Source organism: Larus michahellis, chromosome 4 (genome assembly GCF_964199755.1).
Source record: "Larus michahellis chromosome 4, bLarMic1.1, whole genome shotgun sequence".
Lineage (NCBI taxonomy): Eukaryota > Metazoa > Chordata > Aves > Charadriiformes > Laridae > Larus > Larus michahellis.
Window position 1 is genome coordinate 7,172,656 of NC_133899.1, and position 22,155 is coordinate 7,194,810.

At 37.8% G+C, this 22,155-nt stretch overlaps 1 protein-coding gene across 5 annotated transcripts in view; it reads right to left on the reverse strand.

The window, feature by feature from the left end:
• WWOX (WW domain containing oxidoreductase) overlaps positions 1-22,155 on the reverse strand; it is a 531,298-nt gene that overhangs the window by 389,244 nt on the left and 119,899 nt on the right. For all 5 annotated transcript variants that reach the window (XM_074582859.1, XM_074582862.1, XM_074582860.1 and 2 more), the window contains exons 7-8: positions 11,194-11,379; positions 7,301-7,565 (exon numbers count right to left, since the gene is read on the reverse strand). In XM_074582859.1, the coding sequence (XP_074438960.1) occupies positions 7,301-7,565; positions 11,194-11,379 (451 nt within the window). The remainder of the gene's footprint in view (positions 1-7,300; positions 7,566-11,193; positions 11,380-22,155) is intronic.

Below are 22,155 nucleotides of genomic sequence, written 5' to 3' on the forward strand. Positions count from 1 at the left end.
CACCTCAACACTCATAATACAACAGAAATTTCCTTCCTTATGGTTTCTCAAATACATTCTGAGCAGATCAATGCTCCATAACACCTCAGAGACACCATGGCACTTCAGCTGCAGTTTAGCTCTGCAAGCGATGGTGAGTAAAAGAGAAGGAATAAGAATAAGGAAAAAACAGGAACTTGAAATCTTCTTTGGAGGACAGCAAAAGAACACAGGAAAAAAAGTAGAGTGAAGGAATATCTGGGACTTTTGGACAAGAAAGAAATTATGGATGCATCCTACCAGAGTGCAAAACTAAAAAGGATTTACTTTTAAAACTTTTTGTTAAGCACCCATTATTTTATTTGTAATGCAGCTTACACCCACAAATCTGACATCCCCCCATTACTCAATAAGGAGGTCTGTTTCTAGACAGTCTAACAATCTGAAACAAGAAATGAAAATAACTGAATGCAAAACTGACTTTCTGCAAGTTTCAAAAGAGATATTCTGTTCAGTGCTTTTAAGTACCTATGAGGCCAATCTTCTTCAGATTTCAGGCAGGAGACAATAAGGTATCAACTAGGGCTGGATGTGAGGTTGCACAGAAGATCAGCATTTGTGGGCAATTCAGACCCGTATGCAGACATTCCACAAGGTGTATATATAGCTTTCTATTCCAAGAAGGCTTTTTGAGGCTAAAAAATAGGGAAATATGCTTTTTAATTTCAAATTCTAATTTAATTACATGTAATATAAAACATTATAGACCAAATGTTTCCCTGCCTTGCAGCCCACATATTTGGCAGGGCATTCTGAAATTCTGCAAGGATCTAGGGGGAGAGGAAGAAATTCCCTACTTCCTCCACAAAACTACAGGACATAACAGAGCTGCTCCACAAACAGCTGTGGAGGTGTGTTGGACATAGCAATTTCCATGGCTGCTGCTCCCCCCGAGCACCGCTCTACACGCTGCGGCCCTGAGCTGTTCTGTTTGGCACATGGATAGGTTTTCATAAGGACTTTCCATTCCTGTGGTGTGGATTATGGGGGACGGACTTAATTTGCCCTCATATTTCATGCTACATTTATTTTAGCAGGAAGTTAAAATATGTATCAGTTAAATGTAAGTTTGATAATAAACTAGCTTATATTACGTTTTATTACTAGATAGGACACACAAATTCTAAGTGCGTAGAATTTTTGCATCATCCTTCCAAAATGATTAATGACAACTTTGGAGGCATTTTTCTACCATCCTATTACAAGCAATCAAAATATTCTTCTAAAAGGAAAGCATTCTTTCCTTTTACCCAATTCAGTGAATTTTAAATAACATTATTCTCCAAGGAAGCGTATGCTGTCAGGGTTCAACAAAATAACTATCCTTCCATGTTACTAGAGGTAAAGTCCACAACCCTGTGTATTAAAAAAAAAGAGCTGTTGCTTAGCATAACTTAACGTTTACACTTTAGGCATTAATCCATGAAACAGGAGAATTGCATATGTAATTTATACACTCTCTGCAACAACTGCTAATATGCAGTAGATAGTTAGTTCCTTTTCACCTTCCCTTCCTCTTTCACTTCCTGCCCAAAACTCAATTTGAGAAAAGAAACTGCCATTTTGATCAAATCTAAACTGCCAGGCTCTTCTCAAAAAGAACTGCTTGTTGCTTTTCAAGAAACCCCAGTGCATTTTCAGGAATGTCTTAGGGAGGAAATAGAGGCCAAATTCTACTTTGAAACATGCAGATACCCACCCTCCCCATGACTGCTCTTGGAGTTGAACATGCACAGCTGAGGGTAGAATTTGGCATGAACTGTGAATTCAGTAATGGAAGCCAACATCAACTCAACACAGCCCACACAGATCTCTGGACAGCAAAAAATGTTTACTTAGGGAAGGAATACTATCCCCAGCTCTAAGGGTTATTCCAGCTTCTTCAGCAAAGAACAGGGGAGAAAGAGAAGATAGGATGAGACTGCAGGGCCTCTTTCGGGCTTCTGTCAAAAGCAAACAGATGTGATCATTTGGTAGAAGCAAGTCATTCCTATAGATGCAGATTCATTTCTTGCCAGAATAGCATTTCTGAGTTTACGTTAGGTGTGAGTGCAAATCATCACATGAAATTTAAACGTAGACACTTCCAACATATGGCAAAAGTAAACCCAGTGAAGCAGCTGTAGGCAGAGGGGTTTCCTCCTGCCCATATGAACATTGCAACACATGCTAACTGCCCAAAACACCCCCAGGATAATATCAGAATGACAAGAATTCATTGTTTTATTTAAAATTAAGACATGCAGAAGGACTTTGGGGCCCTTAAAAATATTCCTCATAATTCTCAATAGCAAACACTTTGAATACAAAATACAGTTCTGAAAAGCTACTGTCTTTGGAGGAGGAGAGAGAAATCAAAGAGCGGTTCAAGTATCAGTCTCTTACGCAGTGAAAACTTAAAGGCAGAGTGGTCTTACTGCAGCTAACTGGCTAAAATTAAAGGCAGAATGGTCTTACTGCAGCTAACTGGCTGTTTAAAGGTGACAGGTTGAGCTCTTCTAATTGTAATTTATATCTCAGCAAAAGAACCAATGTTTTATTCCCAACCATTAAAAGTGGGTAACACATCTGCTAAAACTCTAGCACAATGGCTGGCTTTGCACTGCAACAGGAAATGTAACCCAATAGTCTCAGAACTTCTACAAACCCTAGCCATTTCTTAATGTAAAAGGATTTGAAAATTCAGTTCACTGAAACATCTGTTAAGCTCTTGCTACTTTAACACATGATATTCTTTCTGCTCTGTTACCTGCCAACAAAAATATTTGGTTCTGTGTAAGACTATCACAAGTGTGTGATAATGGCACTCTGCTTCTAATTTTATATGCCATTGTACACTCACAAAATCACCTGGGGGTGACACTAGATAACATACTCAGTGTAAGCTCGAAACTTACAATAAATGTATTTTATTTGAATTGTGTATGTAAGTAGTAACAAATCAGGTTCGGAATGACTAGCATTAATTTAAAGCAAAAGAAACAACTTAGTCAAACTGTTCTTGAGCCAACTTTCAAGGAGAGAGAGAAAAAGAGACAGAAGGAGAAAAAGGGAGTAAAATCACAAAAGAGAGCGGTAAAAAGAAAAAAAAAAGAAGTCGAAAAAAAGCCCAAGGACGCAAACCCCTAAAGCCTTAGATCAAACCAGCTAAGCATATGCATGGTCTATGCAGTTACTTTCAGAGCTTCTCTTCCAATCTGTTATTTACAGTGGCCACTTGTTTCAATTTACATTTAATTATACTATAAGCTTCTCCAATTTACTGAGTAACTATATAGTGGTAAGTAAAAAAAGGGGCCCTTTGAACATTAGTAGAGCTACAGTTACTACAATAATAAAATGGTAATTTATTTCCAACTATTGCTTTCTAAAAAAAACCACTTGCTCTCCATTTCTGTCTAGCAAATCCTTGTAGGTTTTATATCTCGAAAAAAGGTGGGTGGGAAAAAATAAATAGTCTTTCAGTTTCCAGTTTTCTACTTAACAAAAGTACTTTCTGTAGACCTATAACCATCAGCGATTTAAATATTGTGTTGTGCTTCAAAAGCTGACCAGACCACTCTCTGCGATGCAACAGACGACTTCACTCTAGCAAGCACAAACGTACCGTAGTTTTTATGCCATAGTCACTCATAAAACGGGTTTGGAAAATGTGAAGTTGCATTTCTTCTTGTAGTAAGGTATGACCATTTACAGAAGCAAATAAAATTATGCCTCTAAAAGCCTCACACTTGAAAGACAGACAAGCCCTACCTAAGTATGTTTGTTCTTTTAGGAAAATCAGATTCTAAGTGATCTGAAAACCTTTTCTTTAAGCAGAAACTTAAAATACCTGACTTCATAAAGTGTTCTAATTACTGAAATTAAGTAACCGTAGTCGCAGCAAATAACAGCAAACAGGTAAATAAGAGTGTGATATTAGAATACTGTTTCTCAGTGCTTCAGGGAGTCAGCTAAAACTGAATAGCTACCAGCAGTGTTTCCTAGTCATGTTCTGTCATGCTGAATATCCCAAGTGCCACATGCAAGAGGCTGCATAACCTCTCCCAAAAAATGATTCACAGTATGCAATAGCATGGATTTCTGAAAATACAACATCCGCATCAACCAAAGCAGTGCTATTCAACATTCAAGAGGTGAACAACTACATTAAAAAAATATATTTCAGATACACAATGTGTATTGCTTCATTGTTGGAAACAAAACAAAATAATTCCTAAACTGTTATGATTTCTAGTAAGTAAACTTTAAATAGGTTATTTTGTAAGTATCACAGAAAATGATGACAACTAAGTCAAAAGTGTGAAGACTAATTTCTCAGCAGCAACTTGCAGCCAGGACAGAACGTAAGAATTATATTAGGGAAACATGAAGTTTTGGAAACTTCAAAGTTTGCAAAAGAGCTCAAACTCTGAGTGTTTTTCTGAGCTATCCACCACTCTCAGAACATCTAGTAAGTCTATCTTTGTGAAATACAAATTAAAGATGTAATTATTTCTTATTAATGCCTTTTACTACAATAATATGAAAAAGCCCCAGCTAGAATCAGGAGTGTGCCGCTGCAGTCTGTGTGTGTGAATATCTATGTGCATATATGTGCGTGCATCTCTACAGACTCCAGGAGCCTCTGCAGTTCCAAATGTAGCAAACAGCTTCAGAGTGTCTCCAGAAGGATTAGGCTCTCCATGTACCACATTGCTGCAGCAGCTAAAGCTACTGCATCAGAGATCAAAACTGGTCCAGGAGTATCTGCGTGGCACCTTGCCTGCACTGATAAACCTTACCTCTCTCCAACAACCTTGACACGGATCTCTCAATTCCGGTTATGGACCCAGCTCAGCTGCACCTACTTTAAATGCTGCTGCATCACACTGCATTGTGCAATGCAGACATCCTTACACAACACAGGAAGGAACGGTTCCAAACCTGGGACTGCAGCTTTAAGCTTTAAGATATGTGCCCAGTACTCTGACCAAAACACTCATCTAGACTCTGGGGTGAGCTGCCACAAATACTGAGAGGAATCCCACAAAAAGATGCTCAACAAAGTCTATTCCAGGTTGGTGACAGCACAATCCCTAAAAAAGGAGAAGCAGCGATCATTTGATCCCTATAAATCTTAAAATAGAAAAACTCTTACACTGATGATGTTGAGAATTTCAGCTCAGCTCATCTGTATACCCAGGACGGGGCACTTTTCTAGTTTTATTGTCAATCAAAACATTGGTAAGGTTCAGGGGAACATAACAATTCATATCAGAATATGAGTTATAAAACTGATGCTTACTCTCAACCCATACCCTCCATCATAACATTCAAATAACCTCAGTGAAATACACACAAACATGAAGGACTCAGTGAAGTGATTTGGCTTGGACTAGAGTGCACTGCTATTCAGTGCTGATATTTTTTTAACTATATTTTGTATTCTCTTTTATGTACCACCCATAAATAAATCGATCCTGTTAAAAAAATGTATCAATTGTTTTAAAGAATTCAAAATGAACGTCAGTGTTTTATTCAGTTCCTTCCTTAGAGGATGAGATTATCTGAGCAACCAACACAAAAGGTTCCTTTGTGAAAATATGTCAGAGCAAATAAAACTAACAATTCATAAAAGTTCCACAGACTGGATCTTTTTCATGGGACATTGATAACATTCATTTATCTATTCTCAGGAGAACTTCAAGAATTTGTTTTACAAACTATCCCTAACACAGCAGAGACATGGTTTTAAAGGTCCTGGTCAAAAAACACGCTGTTGAAAGATACTATTACTTGTCCCAAGGTGCCAGAATGCTCACTTACCAATCTCATGGACATGAATAGGTTTTGCATGTACAGGCTGCAAACTGCAGGCAGAGGTTAGAGGTGTGAAGACTCTCCTGACTTACACGTTGTTAGTGCACCACACTACAGTGCTTGTATTTTTCCTCCACGGGTCTTACTGAAGATCCAGTGTTGTTCTTTTTCAGACATGTAAGCAGAAGCTTAAACACTGTAAGATGTGTTTCCCACTTACTTTAGCCCAATATAAATTAAGATTAATTTCATTATCTCAATGATAATTAAATGTACAAGCAAATGTTTTTTTGCAGGTATCCATACAAGTTCCACCACCAATTTGCTCAGCTACTATAGGTTATGTGGTAGATTAAGCTACTTAAGGATGGATCCCTCTGACTCCACAATTCCTGCTCTGCTCTTTTTCAAAGCAAATGAATTAATTTGGTCTGTATCGCCAGCTCAGGGAGACACTGTTACGTTACACCACAACCACTCTTGTCAGTTGTGAAGTCTTCTGTAAAAGGGGCCTGGTTTGGGCATTAACAAATTGCCATGGCTAGGTAAATTCTGCGGGGGTATGAGTCTTTTAATTTCCCTGATTCATAGCTGCAAACATTCTAGGGAGACTCCCTCTCCCCACTCCATTTTTGGGAATACCATTCTTTGTCAGTGAATAGGGACGAGGAACAGTCAATAAGGTAAAAGGAAGCCAGTTCTCAATGAAGTAAAAGTCATCTTCTGCCTAAAAAAGACTTCAGACTCCTTATAAATAACCTGGGTCAGAGGTTCAAGGGATAAAAGTAACCCCTCCAAGCACTGGAGATGCTGCAAATTCTTACATAATGAAATCTCATAATGTTGGCCATGAAAGAACTTTGCAGCCTTTCATTATGTCATGGTCCTAGACCAAAGTCCAATGGAGACAAAGGGAAAACACCCATTGCCTTCAGTACTTTGTGAGAATCGAGAAAATTGTTGGGTTGTTGCTTTTTTTAAAATATGAATGAAGGTGCTTTTACCACTGAAAGCACTTTCCCTCAGCCATTAATAATGTCTAGTATCTTTTCTAACTAGGGCATCTGTTTACATAAAAAATGCAGTCAAGCATATTCCACTTAAAAACCAAAGCAATTTTTTGATGTGTTACATATCCTGAGCACAGAAATAACTCTAACCTATCCCACACCTAAGAGGTACAACTACCTAAACCACAGTGAAAATCATATCTGCAAACAAGGAAGTCACGCACTCCATCCAACAAGGTACCTTTACTGAAGACTGACAAAGTTAATCTAAAATGGTTGAAGAATCCTCTTCTACAGCGCTATGTTGGCACGATGTTTGTCATTAAAATCAGGGTCGTAGTTATAAAAGGCAATAGGTCAAAGCAGATACATACATCTGGATTTTTATAACTTTACTCCGCTGATTTGAAAAATGAAGATGTGTGAAATAGTGCAAGTCGTTCACTTACCATGGATTTGGTGAAAGGTCGAGCCAAGGTAAACAGCAGGGTATACACCCACCAGTTACGATGAATGGAGGAGTACATCATATTTCCAGGATGGACTGAATTAGACGTCACCCCATGGGGAGAAAGGCGTCGGTTCAGCTCGTTGGAGAACAATATATTGCAAAGCTTGGAACGATTGTAGGCCAACATAGCCCAATACTCCTTCTTAGATGGAGAAAGCAGGCTGAAATCGAGTTTTCCAGAGGAGTCTTTAATTTCTGTAAATCTAAAAAACAGTAAATATGCCTTAGATACCCCAGAGTTAATTTCGCTCTAAGAACAACATAAAATGTAGACAACAGAGTAGAACTTGGCCAGAACCAACATAAAACAACGGCTTATTTAGCAGTTGAAAGCATCTACTGGAAATTGCCTGAGATTCAAGAAATAGTCCCAGATAATATGGCAGTAAAATTATTGAATAATTAGCAAAAGCAAATGATAAATAAAAACAAGTCAAAAAGGCTTTAATGATTTAAAGGCATTGTATGTAACCTACAAATAACTTTATTTTAAATCCAAAAAAAGACTTTGCCATAGATCCATGAAAGCACAATCAACTTGGAGGAAATAATGTAGGATAAAATAACTCTGCATTAGCAGCAGAGAAAAACAACATCCTTTCATTTCCCCTTCTTCCCTTCCCCTGATTATTTCATCCAGTGTTCACATACTGCACACTTTCATTTAAGTGTTCAAGTAACTATGGATGAATCTCAGTGCCTCTTAGACTCTTTTTCAGATTAAAAATTGATGAATATAAAGGGGTTATAACCTTGGTAACTTGCCATCAATAGTCTTATATGTTTAAAAGATAAATGTAAACAAAGCCAAAATGAGTTCTGGCAGAGTATAATGTTTTTAAGTATACCCATGGCATGGCTGAACACAAATCAAAGTAACTAGTTGATGTTTTTTAATTGGGTCTGACAGAGTCATTAAACACCAGCTGTTTGTTTCTTTCCTTTTTTTTTTAATAACAAAGTAGTGAATGTTCTAAAGACATTAAAATGAAGAAAAGGAAGTTTCCATATAGCGTTTTTCCCCCCAGTTCTTACAATTTGATTTATCAATTTTTGGGTGTATCTTAATATTAGAAAATAATACTACATTTAGTTACAGATCTATGTTTCATTCAGAAGAGCTACTAAAAATAAAAAAGATTTAGCAAGCTCTTTTTAATACTCAGAGTTTTCAGAATCAGCTGGGGAGAACAGGGATAAACATAATTACAGTACACACTAGAAAAATGTTTTAAAATATCTTTACTAATTTTGCATCTCATGCCCAGAAATGAAGAGATCAGCTGGAATTTCTACATTCATTCTGTGAGCAGAATTATAATACACTCAGAGAAAAGCAACTACAGTATTTGAACTCAAGAGGAATCCAGGATGTTCTGTATCTTGCAGAATTAGCCCTTCAATTTCAACAACAAAATTCCTCTTTCATAATTTTCTGTTAGATAAAATACATTTCTGAAATTAACAGGACTATTCTGGGAGGAATTTCCTATATTCATTCCTCAAGTAATCATTTATGACACCAAAAATAATCTATAAATAAAATACTTTGTCTGCACTGTATAACGGAAACACGGTGGCATATTTTGATTCCAGACCTGCAAGTGTGCTTATGTGAGTCAATCTTACTTATGTCGGCAATCTCATTGAATTCAGTAGGATAAGGGCTGTACAATCAAATTAACAACACAGAAATAAAGACAGAAGGAAAGTCAATCTACTTATTATTCTGATTTTAATATGATGTGCTTAAAGTACCCAACAGCTTAATTTAAACAGAATTCATTTGTGCTGAATCCGGAGAAATAACTAGAAATGAACGAAGAACCAGAGAGGCAAATAAATATTTTGCCTTGGAGCAGTTTAGTATAATATTTTCTGCAAACATGGGACTTTATTTTTCCCGTAACAGGGGGTCTTGACTCCAGCGAAAAGATCCAGCCGAGGTTTATGGAAGTAATTAGATACCAACACTTCTGTTTTACAACATACTTTAAGGCTCAGAGTTCTCAAATAGGTCAGAAAGTTCTACTACCCAATAATATCCAATGCATAAACTAACTCCTTACATCAACTTCTTGCCATTAAACAGACTGGGGGGAAAAAGCACGGTTATTTACAATGATCAGTTTAAGTGTTAAGATTTGCCATAATACATGAATTGGACCCCTTAGAAAAAAAGAAATTTACTAGTTGTGTTTATTATTTTATTCAAACATAGACGGTTGTTACTTATTTCTTGATGGGCTTCTATAAACCTTGGCTGATCTTACTGAGTTAGCAATGAGCACTTTAAAAAACATTTTCTAAAACGCAGATAAAGATGTCCAGAGATGTGAGCTCTAGTTACATGGAGCACTTAATACAGTGAAAAACAAAGATGTCATTTAAAATACTATCAGAGATACAAACTTACAAAGGGGAACAAGCAGCTGACAATTCAACATAATCTCCCATTAAATAACAGCTCATTTATACGTATCCCATTGTGCCCTCCACATCTGGCAAGTGATTGGAGTTGGCAGATTTATTTCTAGAGCTATCTTGCCTGCCCTGCAGTAGCCTCCCTCGCTCCTAACAGGACTCTGCTACTTGCTTTCACAAACCTGGTGTGATTTGCAAAGATAAGGATGTCCAGATTTTGTTACCACCTAATTACTAGACATTTCATGTCTTTTAACACTGGGGAGGATTATTACTGGCATTTTCTATTGCTTCCTTTCATTTCAGCCATCATAAATTTAAAATGGTAAAAGTAAATCTATCTGCAGTGTGTCATTTATACCATAAGCCCCTGTGTTTGGAAGTGATAAAGGTTTCAGCCTGACCCTTGGCTGGTCTCTCTCTACCAGGTCCCTGGGGTTACATTTTATGGAAACATGATTAAAAAAATAAGCTTCATTCTGGGTCACTAAAACATTTCAGAAATATGAAGGCAGAAAAAAAAAAAAAAGCACTCACACATTCTTGCCTTTGGTTTGCTAGAGCTGTTACACATGACCAAAAGTGAAATAGAAATCAACAGTAACGTTTAAAGCTGGACATTATAGGTCTAATCCTGCAGTCCCTGAACTAAATCAGAAGGCAGTAAGTGGTTTCAGAATTAGGGCATACATTTTGCACAAGGAACTTTATTTAAATCAAATCCATCTTTTCAGTTATTAACACAAACACTACAAGCACGTCTGAAATAAGGCAAACCTCATCAACGTCTTTTTTGCCAACTGTACTTCTCCTGGCAGTAGAAAAGACGATCATCTAACATTTTAATTAAAAAATTCACCAAAAGAGGCATGGCCAGATTTCTAATATGTATTAACTACACTACTTCCCATTTTACAATTATACAGCTAATGTCTGCATTGAATTCCCTAATTTCTCATTATAAAACAATTGGATTTCATCTAGCAGTTTTTAATTGCATTGTTTCTCCTGCTAAAATAACTGCACATTCCTCTTGGTAAGATGTTGAAGTTGTTGAATGACAAATCAATATAGGTCATGCCATTCAGATTTAATCAATTATTATTCCATCTCCTCACAAAATCAATGAGTGGTCTGAAATGCGGCGAAAATCTGCATTCATACAAAGAATGATCAAAAAATACCTACATACCGTTATAAAACTAGAACACACTTTATCCAGCAACAGAGCCAAAGCCAGTAACATCCACAGGCATTAGTAATGCTTCTATTTTTAAAGAGATTATTCAAACGCAAACACTTTAGAGCAAGGCCTTTCATTTTCAGAAACTTCTGCAGTTCTGCCATTACTGTTTTAGGGTCTGAGGATTAAAGGCTTCACCTAGATCAAAGGTAACATTCACCAACCTGTGTGACTCGGAGGACACCACCACAACTCTAGCAGGAGACGACCGGCGTAAAACATCTTCCAGAAGCTGGACAAGATAGAAATGTCCCAGGTGGTTCACCTGGAAGGTAGACTCCAGGCCGTCCTCCGTCAGGCGCCAGGGAGCACCGAACACGGCCGCGTTGCAGATCAGGATGTGAAGCGGCCTGAATAATCAGAAGGGTTGAATAAAACCCAGTCAGGAAAAAGAAATCTCCATGAAATACAAGTAATTACATTCCTGCGTGAAGGGGGCCAAGGCGTGTAGCGTGGAGGCCTCGGCAGCGGTGCGGCTGCAGGCTGGTTTCTGTGAGGAGCTGCCGGTTCCCGCCAGTTCCGCAGCGGCCCCACCATAGGCCCAGCCCCTCAGCATATGAAAGGAAAGGCAAAAGGCCACAGAGCAGAGAGGAGTGAGGGGGAAAAGGCGTAAAACAGCAGGGTGAGAGGAGGAGGGGTGATTCTCCTGCCGCCCCACGCTGGGGCAGGTGCCTCCTGAAAGGCCTGTGGGGAGGACCCTGTGCTGCAGCGGGGGAAAAGCCTGAGGAGGAGGAAGGAGCAGCCGAGAGGAGCCTTTGTGTTCTGACCACGACTCCCCGTCCTCCTGCACCATGCAGGGCCAGGGAGGTACAAGAGGTGGGATGAAGAAGTGAAGGTGAGCCTGGGGAAAAGGCCGGGGGGCGAAAAGGGAGAAGAAGGTGGCGTTTCAGTTTTTGTTTTCATTTTTCGCTGTCCAAATCTTCTTTAATAAATTAGCCCATCTCAAGATGCCTATCTGAGCGAGACCACACAGCTTTCCCACTTTCTTCAAAAATACCCAGTAGAATGGTAGCACTTTGCATCTTGAGAACGAACAGAACCATAGCAAACTCCTGAACGTTCACAGCAACAGTGGTCAGGGGATGGATGGCTGACATGCGTGGGCAGGTCACCAGAAATACCGCAACACTAGCAATGTTCTCCCAGTTGCTCATCAGGAAACAGTCTCCTTCTGGAGCACTTAGAAAAGAAACTTTTCCTAGGGGAGGAACACCTCCCATCACTTTCTTATGTGGGGAACACATCTATTCATGACATCTGCACAGTTGGTAGGGGAAAAGTGATTAAGAAATAAAGGCACAACACAAGGTGTACGCCCACGTGTTTTATACTTCTGCAGCTTGTGAAGTATACTGCTAAAAAAATACAAGTTGATAAAGACTGAGTTGGAAAATAAAAATATCCTCCAGAAGCTGTAATCTGTGGTGGAAAACTGTACACAATACATGAGAGACAGAATCCTTCTTTACTGAGCTCAGCTAATCCAGTTTAAATAGAGATGCCATTATGAAGGAACTTGAAATGAGGCATTCCTAATTTGCTTTGCAAAGGGTAAGATTCTACCAAACTAAGCTAGAAAAGAACCTAGACTGTCACATACTTCTCTCATTCAAAAATCAGGTTAAAAATCCTTGCCCTCTGTTCTTTTCAAGTACTTCCTCACAGCCCTACACACAAAAGATGACAGAAGACCCAGAGTCAGATCATTTTCCTGCGTGGTTGAAGGACACAGAGACTGCAACTCTGAGCATCTGCAAAAGGCATTCTGGAGAAGAATGTGAAACGTAAAGCCCCAGGTTTTCAAACAAACCTTAGTAATTAGAGTCCTTCAGGCATGTTTGAAAATCCCAGATTTTGATAGCCCAATTTTCAAAAAAACATTTCTAGCACCTTAGCTGAATATTGAGAGAGCTGCATAAGCATCAACATAAACAGTAGGCTGTATTTCCTTATTAAAATAAATTGCTACTTCAAGCCTGCTGGGAAGTTACCAAGTAGTCTGCTTTAATAAGAAGTTAACAATCTAATATCTGTACCTGTGCCAACTTTGAAAATTTTAACAAAAAGCTTCAGAAGCAGTATGAAACATCTGTGTACTTTGGGAAGCTCATTTTCTGAAGTGCTGAATTTCTGATTAGTTTTTTGGTCAGTGACACTTACACGCATAACATCTTCACATACATACTGCAGTCGCAAAAGAAACCGAAGATAAAGGGGGATTGTCCTTTTAAAGGCAAGGTCCTCTCTTTCTGTTCAAACCAACTTGTGAAAAAAGGCAGTTCTTTTTTTCATCTTTGCAGCCTCACTCAACACAGCACAACCAAGCTATTTACTAAGATATGTGGGATCATATTTTTTGAAAGGTACCCGACCTTTCAAGGCATATTTTATTAAAATGTTTGAAACCCAAATTCATTTTGCCTGTTCGAGATGCACGTGCCAAGAGGAAAACAAAGCCCCATGAAGGTTGAGAGTGCATGTGTGGAAATTTTGAATGATTCATCATCTCTTCTGAAAGTTTATTAAAAGCTCTAGCAAGAATTAATTTACAGATTTGTATATCTGCTGGGAAAAAGGAATAAGTTTCTTCAGCACAGATGCAATTTTTGGTATAAGAGCCTCGTGTATGAGAACTGAAGTACAGAAGTACAGCAGTAATACAAAATAATACCATTGCCGTTCCCTACAAAAGCAAATATGGCACTTTTAAAAAGATAGTAATTCTATTTGATAATTGTCGTATATACTGTGAAGTAACAGACCACAGTAAGACAGAAAGTATGCCTGTATGAATCAAAACTATATTCCACCTATCCAAATTGTAGTATCCTTCATTAATACTAATTGCACAATAACTACCAGAGGCAAAATATGCACTATATACCTAAATCTGTCAGCTCAATTAATTAAAAAGATTATTCTAGAATTATAAAACTGTAAAATGTAGTCAGTTTTAAATTGTCATGGAAATTAGTTGGGTTTTATAAAAGAAATAAAATTATGCTTTGGTCCTTTTAATGAGATTTGCACTTTTAAAACAACATTTTGTTCTAATATTTTAAAGTAAAAGTAATTAAAATTAAAGAGACCATAAAAAGTATTTACAATATTCTATTACAAAAATCTGTGAAGAAATATAAAACTAAATACAGAGACATTGTAAACTAATATAATACTGAAAAGGCAATATCAGATTCCCTTTTAGAATTCCTTTACTTTTAATTAGCACTAATGGTTTTAAACGGTTAAAAATGGATTTCTTTATCAAAAGAAACCTAACGGGTTGTATCAATAGATACTGCTGTTGTGCTTCACTTCAGCTCAGAAAGAACCACCTCTCGGATTTGGATCCATGTCCATTAAGCTATCCCTGTCTCTCGTCAGACTGCTAACAGAGGTCCAATTACTGAAAATTGTCATCTAAGTTTTTGTGACCTGGACATTTACACACCAGGAAATGAATGAGATTACCTATGTAACAGCCACCATATAGTTATGAATTTCAGCCACAGAAGACAGATTCTAATCTCAACGGTGCAGAGCTCTATATCACTGAACGTATCATTATGCAGGAACAAAATTTTTAAGATACATGACAATTCACACCACACATCTGGCACCACACAGATTTGCTTTATGTCAGGAGTATTTTTAAGTGATAGCAGAACTATGACCTTGATTTCACAAGTTCATTAAAAACATTGCTGCGAACTACATTAGGCTTCCTCCTGAGCCAAAGGAAAAAAAAAATAATCCCCGCTCGGTTTAAAATAGTTTGTAATTCTACATCAAAAGCACAGCTAAGGCCAACAAAAAATGTCAGCAGCAAAGGAAAATTTTCTTTAGTGTTTACTCCCGGTACCAACATTACCAAGCTGCTCCCTCTAACCATGACGCCTATTTGATATTTCTGGAAACACTGTAGAGTTAAAACCTTGCAGAGTGTTTTGAAAATTTACCCCTATGTCTCCTTAAAACGTCTTCAGTCAGTGACTTACATCACACCAAGTGAGCTAACATGCTCTACCATTACAATTTAAGTACGCACTGGGACTTGAACATGAGCTGCTCCATCATAGCAGGTAGTCACTGTTTCTTATCCTTCACAGCGTGACTGAGACTCAAGAATACACTGCTGCAACTGTGAGCTATGCAGCAATTCTAGAAGACTCTCACCGTGCTGGTAAGTGTAGCTACAATTTAGTGAAAGTTAAAAAGCATGTAGAGTTAAGAAGGATATTCTTAATTATGAATATCTCAGATGAAAACCATGTAATATCTTGTGCACTTCACAAGTCTGTGATAACTAACCCTTGCACTGGGCAAGTCATTCAGATCTTACATGCAGTGCTCAGTTCACCAGTAGAAGCAACAAAGCAGTGCAACCGCTCTGCACTATTTGAAAATACAGTAAGTGAATACATTAGAGAGATACAGAAATTAAGTTGTTGCTATAAATCAGTTAGTTGTGAAATTTAATAATCAATTTGTTAGCACCTGATGTAAAACTATGATCTGTCAGCAGCCTCCCAAGCTGGCTGTGTGCAGCAGTAGATATTTCCAAGGGAATTAATTACTGATGATTTGCAAAGGTAAGAATAATATTTTTCAACAAATGTAGCCTGTGCACTAGGAGGTTAAACAAACACCGCCAAAATGTCAACAGAGTTCTTGGCTTTGGTGTTCTCCCATTTCAAACGTAATGAAATAGTTAACCAGAAATTATGCAAAGGGAATACTTTCAAATCTTCCCATGAAGCAGAATGTCACACCATCTGGGGCACTTCTCAAGCGATTTGAAAAGTTCACACTGTTTGGAATTACACAGAAATTCAACAGAAAAGGCCTCGCCATATCCCCAAAGTCCCATAAGCAACTGTAGACCTATGTCACGGCCAGTAAAGAAGGCAGAGAGTTGTGACTTCTCTTCCATAAAGAAGCAAAGTCACAGCCCAGCAAACTTTTCCATCCCATAACTCTGAACACCCATGTTGCTTTCTCTCAAAGTTAGAAAATTGTACTTCCTTCTGTGAGGGAATGTCTATATTCACAAAGGAAATAACCAACACGCAGACTAAGTTTATGGCTCTCCAGAAAAAGAGTGAGTTAAACAACCACCTCCAGAAATCCCTCTTGGGTTTACAAGCAGCACTGATGGGAAACTGAGCAATGAGAAAAATCACTGAGTCGGACAGCAGCAGGAAATCTCAGGACCATGTATAATCTAACACCGACCCAAAAATATTTACCTGTTTGAAGAAAACAAAGAAACAAGAGCACTGCTTAACTCAATGAATTTTGGAAACAAGTACTTAATGTCTAATTTCCCTTTTTCTAAAAATATTGGCTGAAAAGTCAGCAAAAATACCGTCTATTGCCACCTGTCAGCTGACAGAATTGTGGATCCTTGTCAGACAAGCTTCATTTTAAGGCAAGCCACACAGGACTTAGAGCCCTGATGGATGACCTCCTGCTAGAGGCAAGGAAAATTCTCTCAAATTCATCCTACTGGATTTCTTTGCAGGATTTGACACTGTTGATCAGCAAATACTTCTGCCCCACTTCCAAGAGATTAATGGGAGTGGACTGAAACTGTTCTGCTTCTTCCTTCGTACCAAATACATGGAATTATAATGAGCAGCTGCCCTTATGTCTTCATAATATATCATCTGCATACTGCCATATAGGTCAACCATCTCTCAATCATTATTCATTACCTCTATAAAAGCTTGAGTATACAATTTCATAAAAGTTTGGAGAAGGAACAGAGGTCTCAACAGATTTGGAACTAAACAGAAAACATCCATTAGTCCTGGTTTTCCCTTTATTAGCTTTTCTTGCACGCATAGGGGGGGAAAATCCCAGCCAAAAAAACCCACATTATCTTACACCTCCGGAAATTAATAAGTTATCTTCCTTTGAAGAAAAATTCTGTCATTTTAGCTCTAGGGGGACAGAAGAGTTTGAGAGGCCTACTTTTCTTCTTAATAGAGTGCAGAAGCAATTTCAACTATTGTGAAAATTTTAAAGTTGAACTTCTGAAGAGAAATTCAGACCCAGTATTAAATAAAGATTTAAACATTTAACATTTTTGAACATTTAACATTAACACTTCAAACATTTGTAACGTTGCCCTCAAACTGACCTTAGTAAAACCTGCACTGCCCAAAGCACCTTCCCTCAAAAACAATCCAAGCTGGGATTTCTCCTTCCACTCTTGTAAGAGTTTCACAAAGACTACACACACACAAATAAAAGCAGGGATGAGGACGAATTTGTTGACATGATCTGTGTCCCACACTTGGGTAATTTAAACACTTCAGATGTATAAATCTGAGAAATTGGGAACTTTGTAATCCACGTTTTCTTATTCGGTGTCATTACATCAGTAAATCACTTTCTTTTGATAACAAATTATTGCTTAAAAATGAAGGTCAAAATTAATATTCGTACTTGCTTTTCAACTTATAACTATGAGGCAAGAGGGAGGAGGAGGAAGAATTATATTTTACAAGCATGTGGCGTGTTTCGTCCTTCCCTTAGGTTCGTACCAGGGACTCTCTCACCTTTTGGGGGCCCATTACCCACAGCTCTGAATTCTCTTTTCTTATGATCTAACCCAAATTTCCCCTGACTGACAGGACACAGTGTGCTCAGGGTATTGACAGTAACAAGAGGTGTCAGTGCTGCACTTCCCTCACCTCAATGCCTCCTCAGGGCCACATTTCAAACCAAAATCCTTCCAAGAAACCATGTTTTCTTTTATCAAAGTGTTGCATCTTTGCTAGTCTGGGGACTCAAAATACCTCCATACCATTTTGAAAGTTCTGGGGCCAGGTTGGGGTAGAAAAAGGATACAACAGGGCTCTGCAACTTAATTTCTATGCCCATTCAACCTTTCAGCATTTCTATTCTGCCTTCTCTTCCTTTTCTCAAGCCCTGGCACAATAAGAGAAGCACTTTGTTCCACTCCTTGCCATGCCTTGCAAAGATAGTTTGTTTCGGTTTAAATCTCCCTGATCCTTAGGAGACAGCAGCAATGAAAATATCCAGAATCTGGTAATTTTCATCCAGCAGCTCACCTAAGGACATCCGCTGCCTCAAAGTGGACACATACATCTTTTTCAAAATCCCAACAGTAAATCATTATTTACACGTATACACAAGCAGGTACAAACAAGCAGAAGCCAGCTGTAAGGGAACATTCATTTTTGCAATAATCATGGAATGATTTGTTGTTTCTACGTGTACTTCTAAATATACAAATTTCATTTGTACACAGTAAGTACTTGTTAGAAAAAAGAAAGCTACAACTCACAAGGAAGGTCAATTACTACTTTTATTACATATTCGTGATATTTCCCATTGAAAACAGCTAACTCCTTGGAAAACGTTTTCAGGACCACGGTTGATCATTCAAACAATAAAACACTTCATGCATTTTGAACACTTCACTTGCCAATGACAACTCCTTCCTCTGTTTTGCCTAGAGATATATAGAGCTGTAACAGAGTTCAGAAAGCCCCTAGCAGCTGCGTGCTGCCATTCAGACCTGAAAGATTCCATGTTGTGATAAAAATTAATGTACTTTGACATCCTCTGGGATTTTTGGTGCCTTGGGAACAGCTAATGAAGAAATACAACCTTTTCAGAGTATAACGCAAATTTTTGGATTCTAAGACACATGTGGTATATGCATGGCCTGTCTAATGTCAGCAGTAAGGCTTCCATACCCAAGTGCCATCAGATTCTGCCTTCATGTGTTTTAACTATAGAAAGCCTTTAACTAAATAGACTAAATGCATTTTAATGTATATGTAATTAAATAGCTACTCTTGCCTTATAGTTCAGAATATTTAGAAGACAACATCAATTAACACATAGATCTTCTTAAAACACATTAATGCTGCAAAATCCTTGTTTTATTTGCAACAGAATACATTTGAATTAGGCATATTAAGTCATACATATTTTACTTCCTTAGATACTTAAAATAGCCTTCACAGCTGGCGCAACTTGTGGAAATTTTTTAGGAAGACAGGGCCCCAAGACTTCACGAGCCACCTTAGACTCAGCTTAGACATAGGCATAGACACATGGCCCAAAATGGGAACCAGAACAACCACTGTGCTGAGCAGAAAGCCACTGGAGGGTTGTCAAGGTTTCTTCATTAGGTTACAAGTGAAAAGAATGCAAAGTGTCCAAAGACAAGTGGCAAGTTTGCAAATTTTACACAGCACAGTTATAAAACTATGTAACAAACACCTAACAAAATCTTTCTGTTAGTAATATGTAAAAACACTCAATATTTTTGCAGATACAACTATATGTAAAGTTACAGTGAACCGTCAATCTTGTCTTTATTTTACAATGGACTTTTACTTTTTTAAAAAAATAACATTCTGAGGCAGAAGATTATTTCCACGATACACCAGCTGAAATGAAAGGTGAACTAGTGAAAACGTCCTGATCTCTGCCTCTAGTAAAAGGGGGCAGGGGTTAAGCTTGAGAGAGTTTTAATTTAAAAAATACTTGGAAACAGTTTTTGGATCCACATGACTTGACACATTCTACCACAATGGGGTAATTGTGTATGAGAGCTTAAAAACAGAAGAAAGAAGAAAAAGAAAAAAAAAAAAAGAAAGAAAGAAAAAAGAAAAATACATTTATGCAGAAAGCCAATCCCTAGGCTTTAATAAGGCACAGTACCACCACAAAGAGGGGAAAAAGAAGTTTTGCCCTAATATTATTATGTATGTTTCAAATGCAGTCAGCCTTTGATCTTATTTAAATTTAAGATACGTGCTGTCTGCAACAGTAACTTTTGAACTATGCATGTTTCAATACTTAATTCAATGTGGATATTTTTTGATATCTCAAAATGTACAATGTTGTCCAGAAGTCTGTGCCTCGGTGGCACTGTCAGAACTGCATTCTAAGTTGAGGAGACAAATATAATAGCTCAACTGTTACCAGTTTTAATGCACAAAAAAGTATTTCTATAAATGGCAAAGAGTTAACAGATTCATACAGTGTTAGAAAATACGTTCAAATTTTGAAAGACAATATGCAGTGGCAATGATCATCTCTGACAGAGATACATCTACTACAGAACCATTAAGCATACTGGCATAATGGCATCGCTAATAGTTCATTTAAATAACATACTCATTTTTTTCCGGATCTTTTAAGTTATGTATGCAACAACATGCTAAACAGATCCCATTTTTACATATGTATTTATATGTATGAATAAAATTTATCATACAATGTCTATGATTTAATTCTGGTTAAACTGGAATTAAAAAACAACTTAACGCACCTGCAATATGTCAGTTATAATACAGTAAAATGCAGAAAACCTGTATTCTGGAGTGAATTTTCAGCAGGCTCTGAAATCTTAATTGCACCCGCAAGGTTTCAGAGCGCTTCTGCTTGCAGCATGAAAAATGAATGTACTCATGGAGTTTGAGGCCTCAGTTAAGAAGGCCAGCTGAAAATCTGGCCCTCTCCATTTTGGGTCTGGTTAGGGAAACAAGAAGAGACTAAAGTTCCAAATGGAGAATCATAATTCATAACCGCTGTCTTTTCCGTACTTCTATACACATCGTAAGTTAATAAACTGTTAGCATATGCCAATACTAACCACAAAAAATTCCTATTTTCAATTATAGAAAAGTAACTGCAGTGAAAATCTACATGTGGAAGTCCTCTATAATTGTGAATTCCTGATACCAATTCAGAAAATTCTAAGTAGTAGCTGCTGGCAAATGCTATTTTATATCTTTAAAGTAATTCAAGATTTTTCAGGATAATTTTTTTTTTTCCCCCTCTAACACTGAGAACATTAAATTGATGTCTTACTGTTTGGCTGAAGAGAACTTTAATTCAAACCAAGCGGCACTATGCACCTCTCACTAAAGATGCACATAAAATTTCATCTGTAACTTTACTGCTCACTTCTGCCCGCTGACTGTTTCGATCACGGAAGGCGTCTTACGCTAAGGATCAGGCAAATGCCATGATACTTTACTGCAAATATTGGCAACAGGTAGCTATTTGGAAATTTTAAAACTGAAACATTAGTTCTGTCCCCCAATTAAAGTATGCAGGTTTTAGTCAAATATGTGATTGGGAAAGCTGGGAAAACTGGGAAATAGATACCAAAGTATCACATACAGAAATCGACACTCCTGCACAAATACCAAATCCTGCAGACCCTGAACTATCAAACACTGACGCTGACTAAATTTAAATGCTACGTTGCATACAGTCACAGGAGGGCAGTCATTTTGTCTATAAAGTGGATTAATACCAACCATAATTCCTCACATTGTGCCCACTCAATGAAGAGGAGATTCAATTCAGTGTTTTTTAGTTCCAAAAGCCTAATATGAAAGATTGGCTGGTCTGCCTCTTCCAACTGCACAAAAATCAGCTCATGCCAAATCCATCTTAGCCCAGAACATTATTATAAACAGATCATTTATTTGATTTTCCATAACAGAGACATTCAATCAACTGCCTGAGCTGGAAACTAGCAGAGGGGAAAGACTAGATACAGATAAAAAAAGCAAATTGAACAAATCTAGCCATTTAGGTGCACTGAGACCTCTCTTCCTACTCTCATCCGAACCCTAGCGCTGTCTTCACATGGAAGGAAGGCAGTCATTCATTCCTGGCGAAAATATCCAGCGTGGAATGCTTCTCCAGACAAGAAGCCAGGAATGCTAAAAGATAGCCAGAAATCACAGTAAAAAAATAAAACTAAAAAATCACAGAAATAACAGCATTGTATTTCGAACTACAAGAAAGCCTAAAATTAGTCCACCGTTACTGTAGCATAATGAACTGGCTTTCTCTAAAGAATTTGTTCTGTAAATCCTTCAGCCCTGTCTTTTACGAAATTAAACTTCCATTTTATTCATTAGCCACATTGTGTTCAGGCTGTGCTACAATGAAGTGAGAGGTAGATCAAACATTAAATAGAAATATTATTTTATTCTGTCTTCTCTCAAAGATGATCCAACTAAGTTATCGCGCTCAGCTTATTCTGCCCACAGAATTTTCGTAACTGTGAGAGCAACAAAAACTGGAGAGCATTGTTCTGCTCAGAAGGAAAGTTC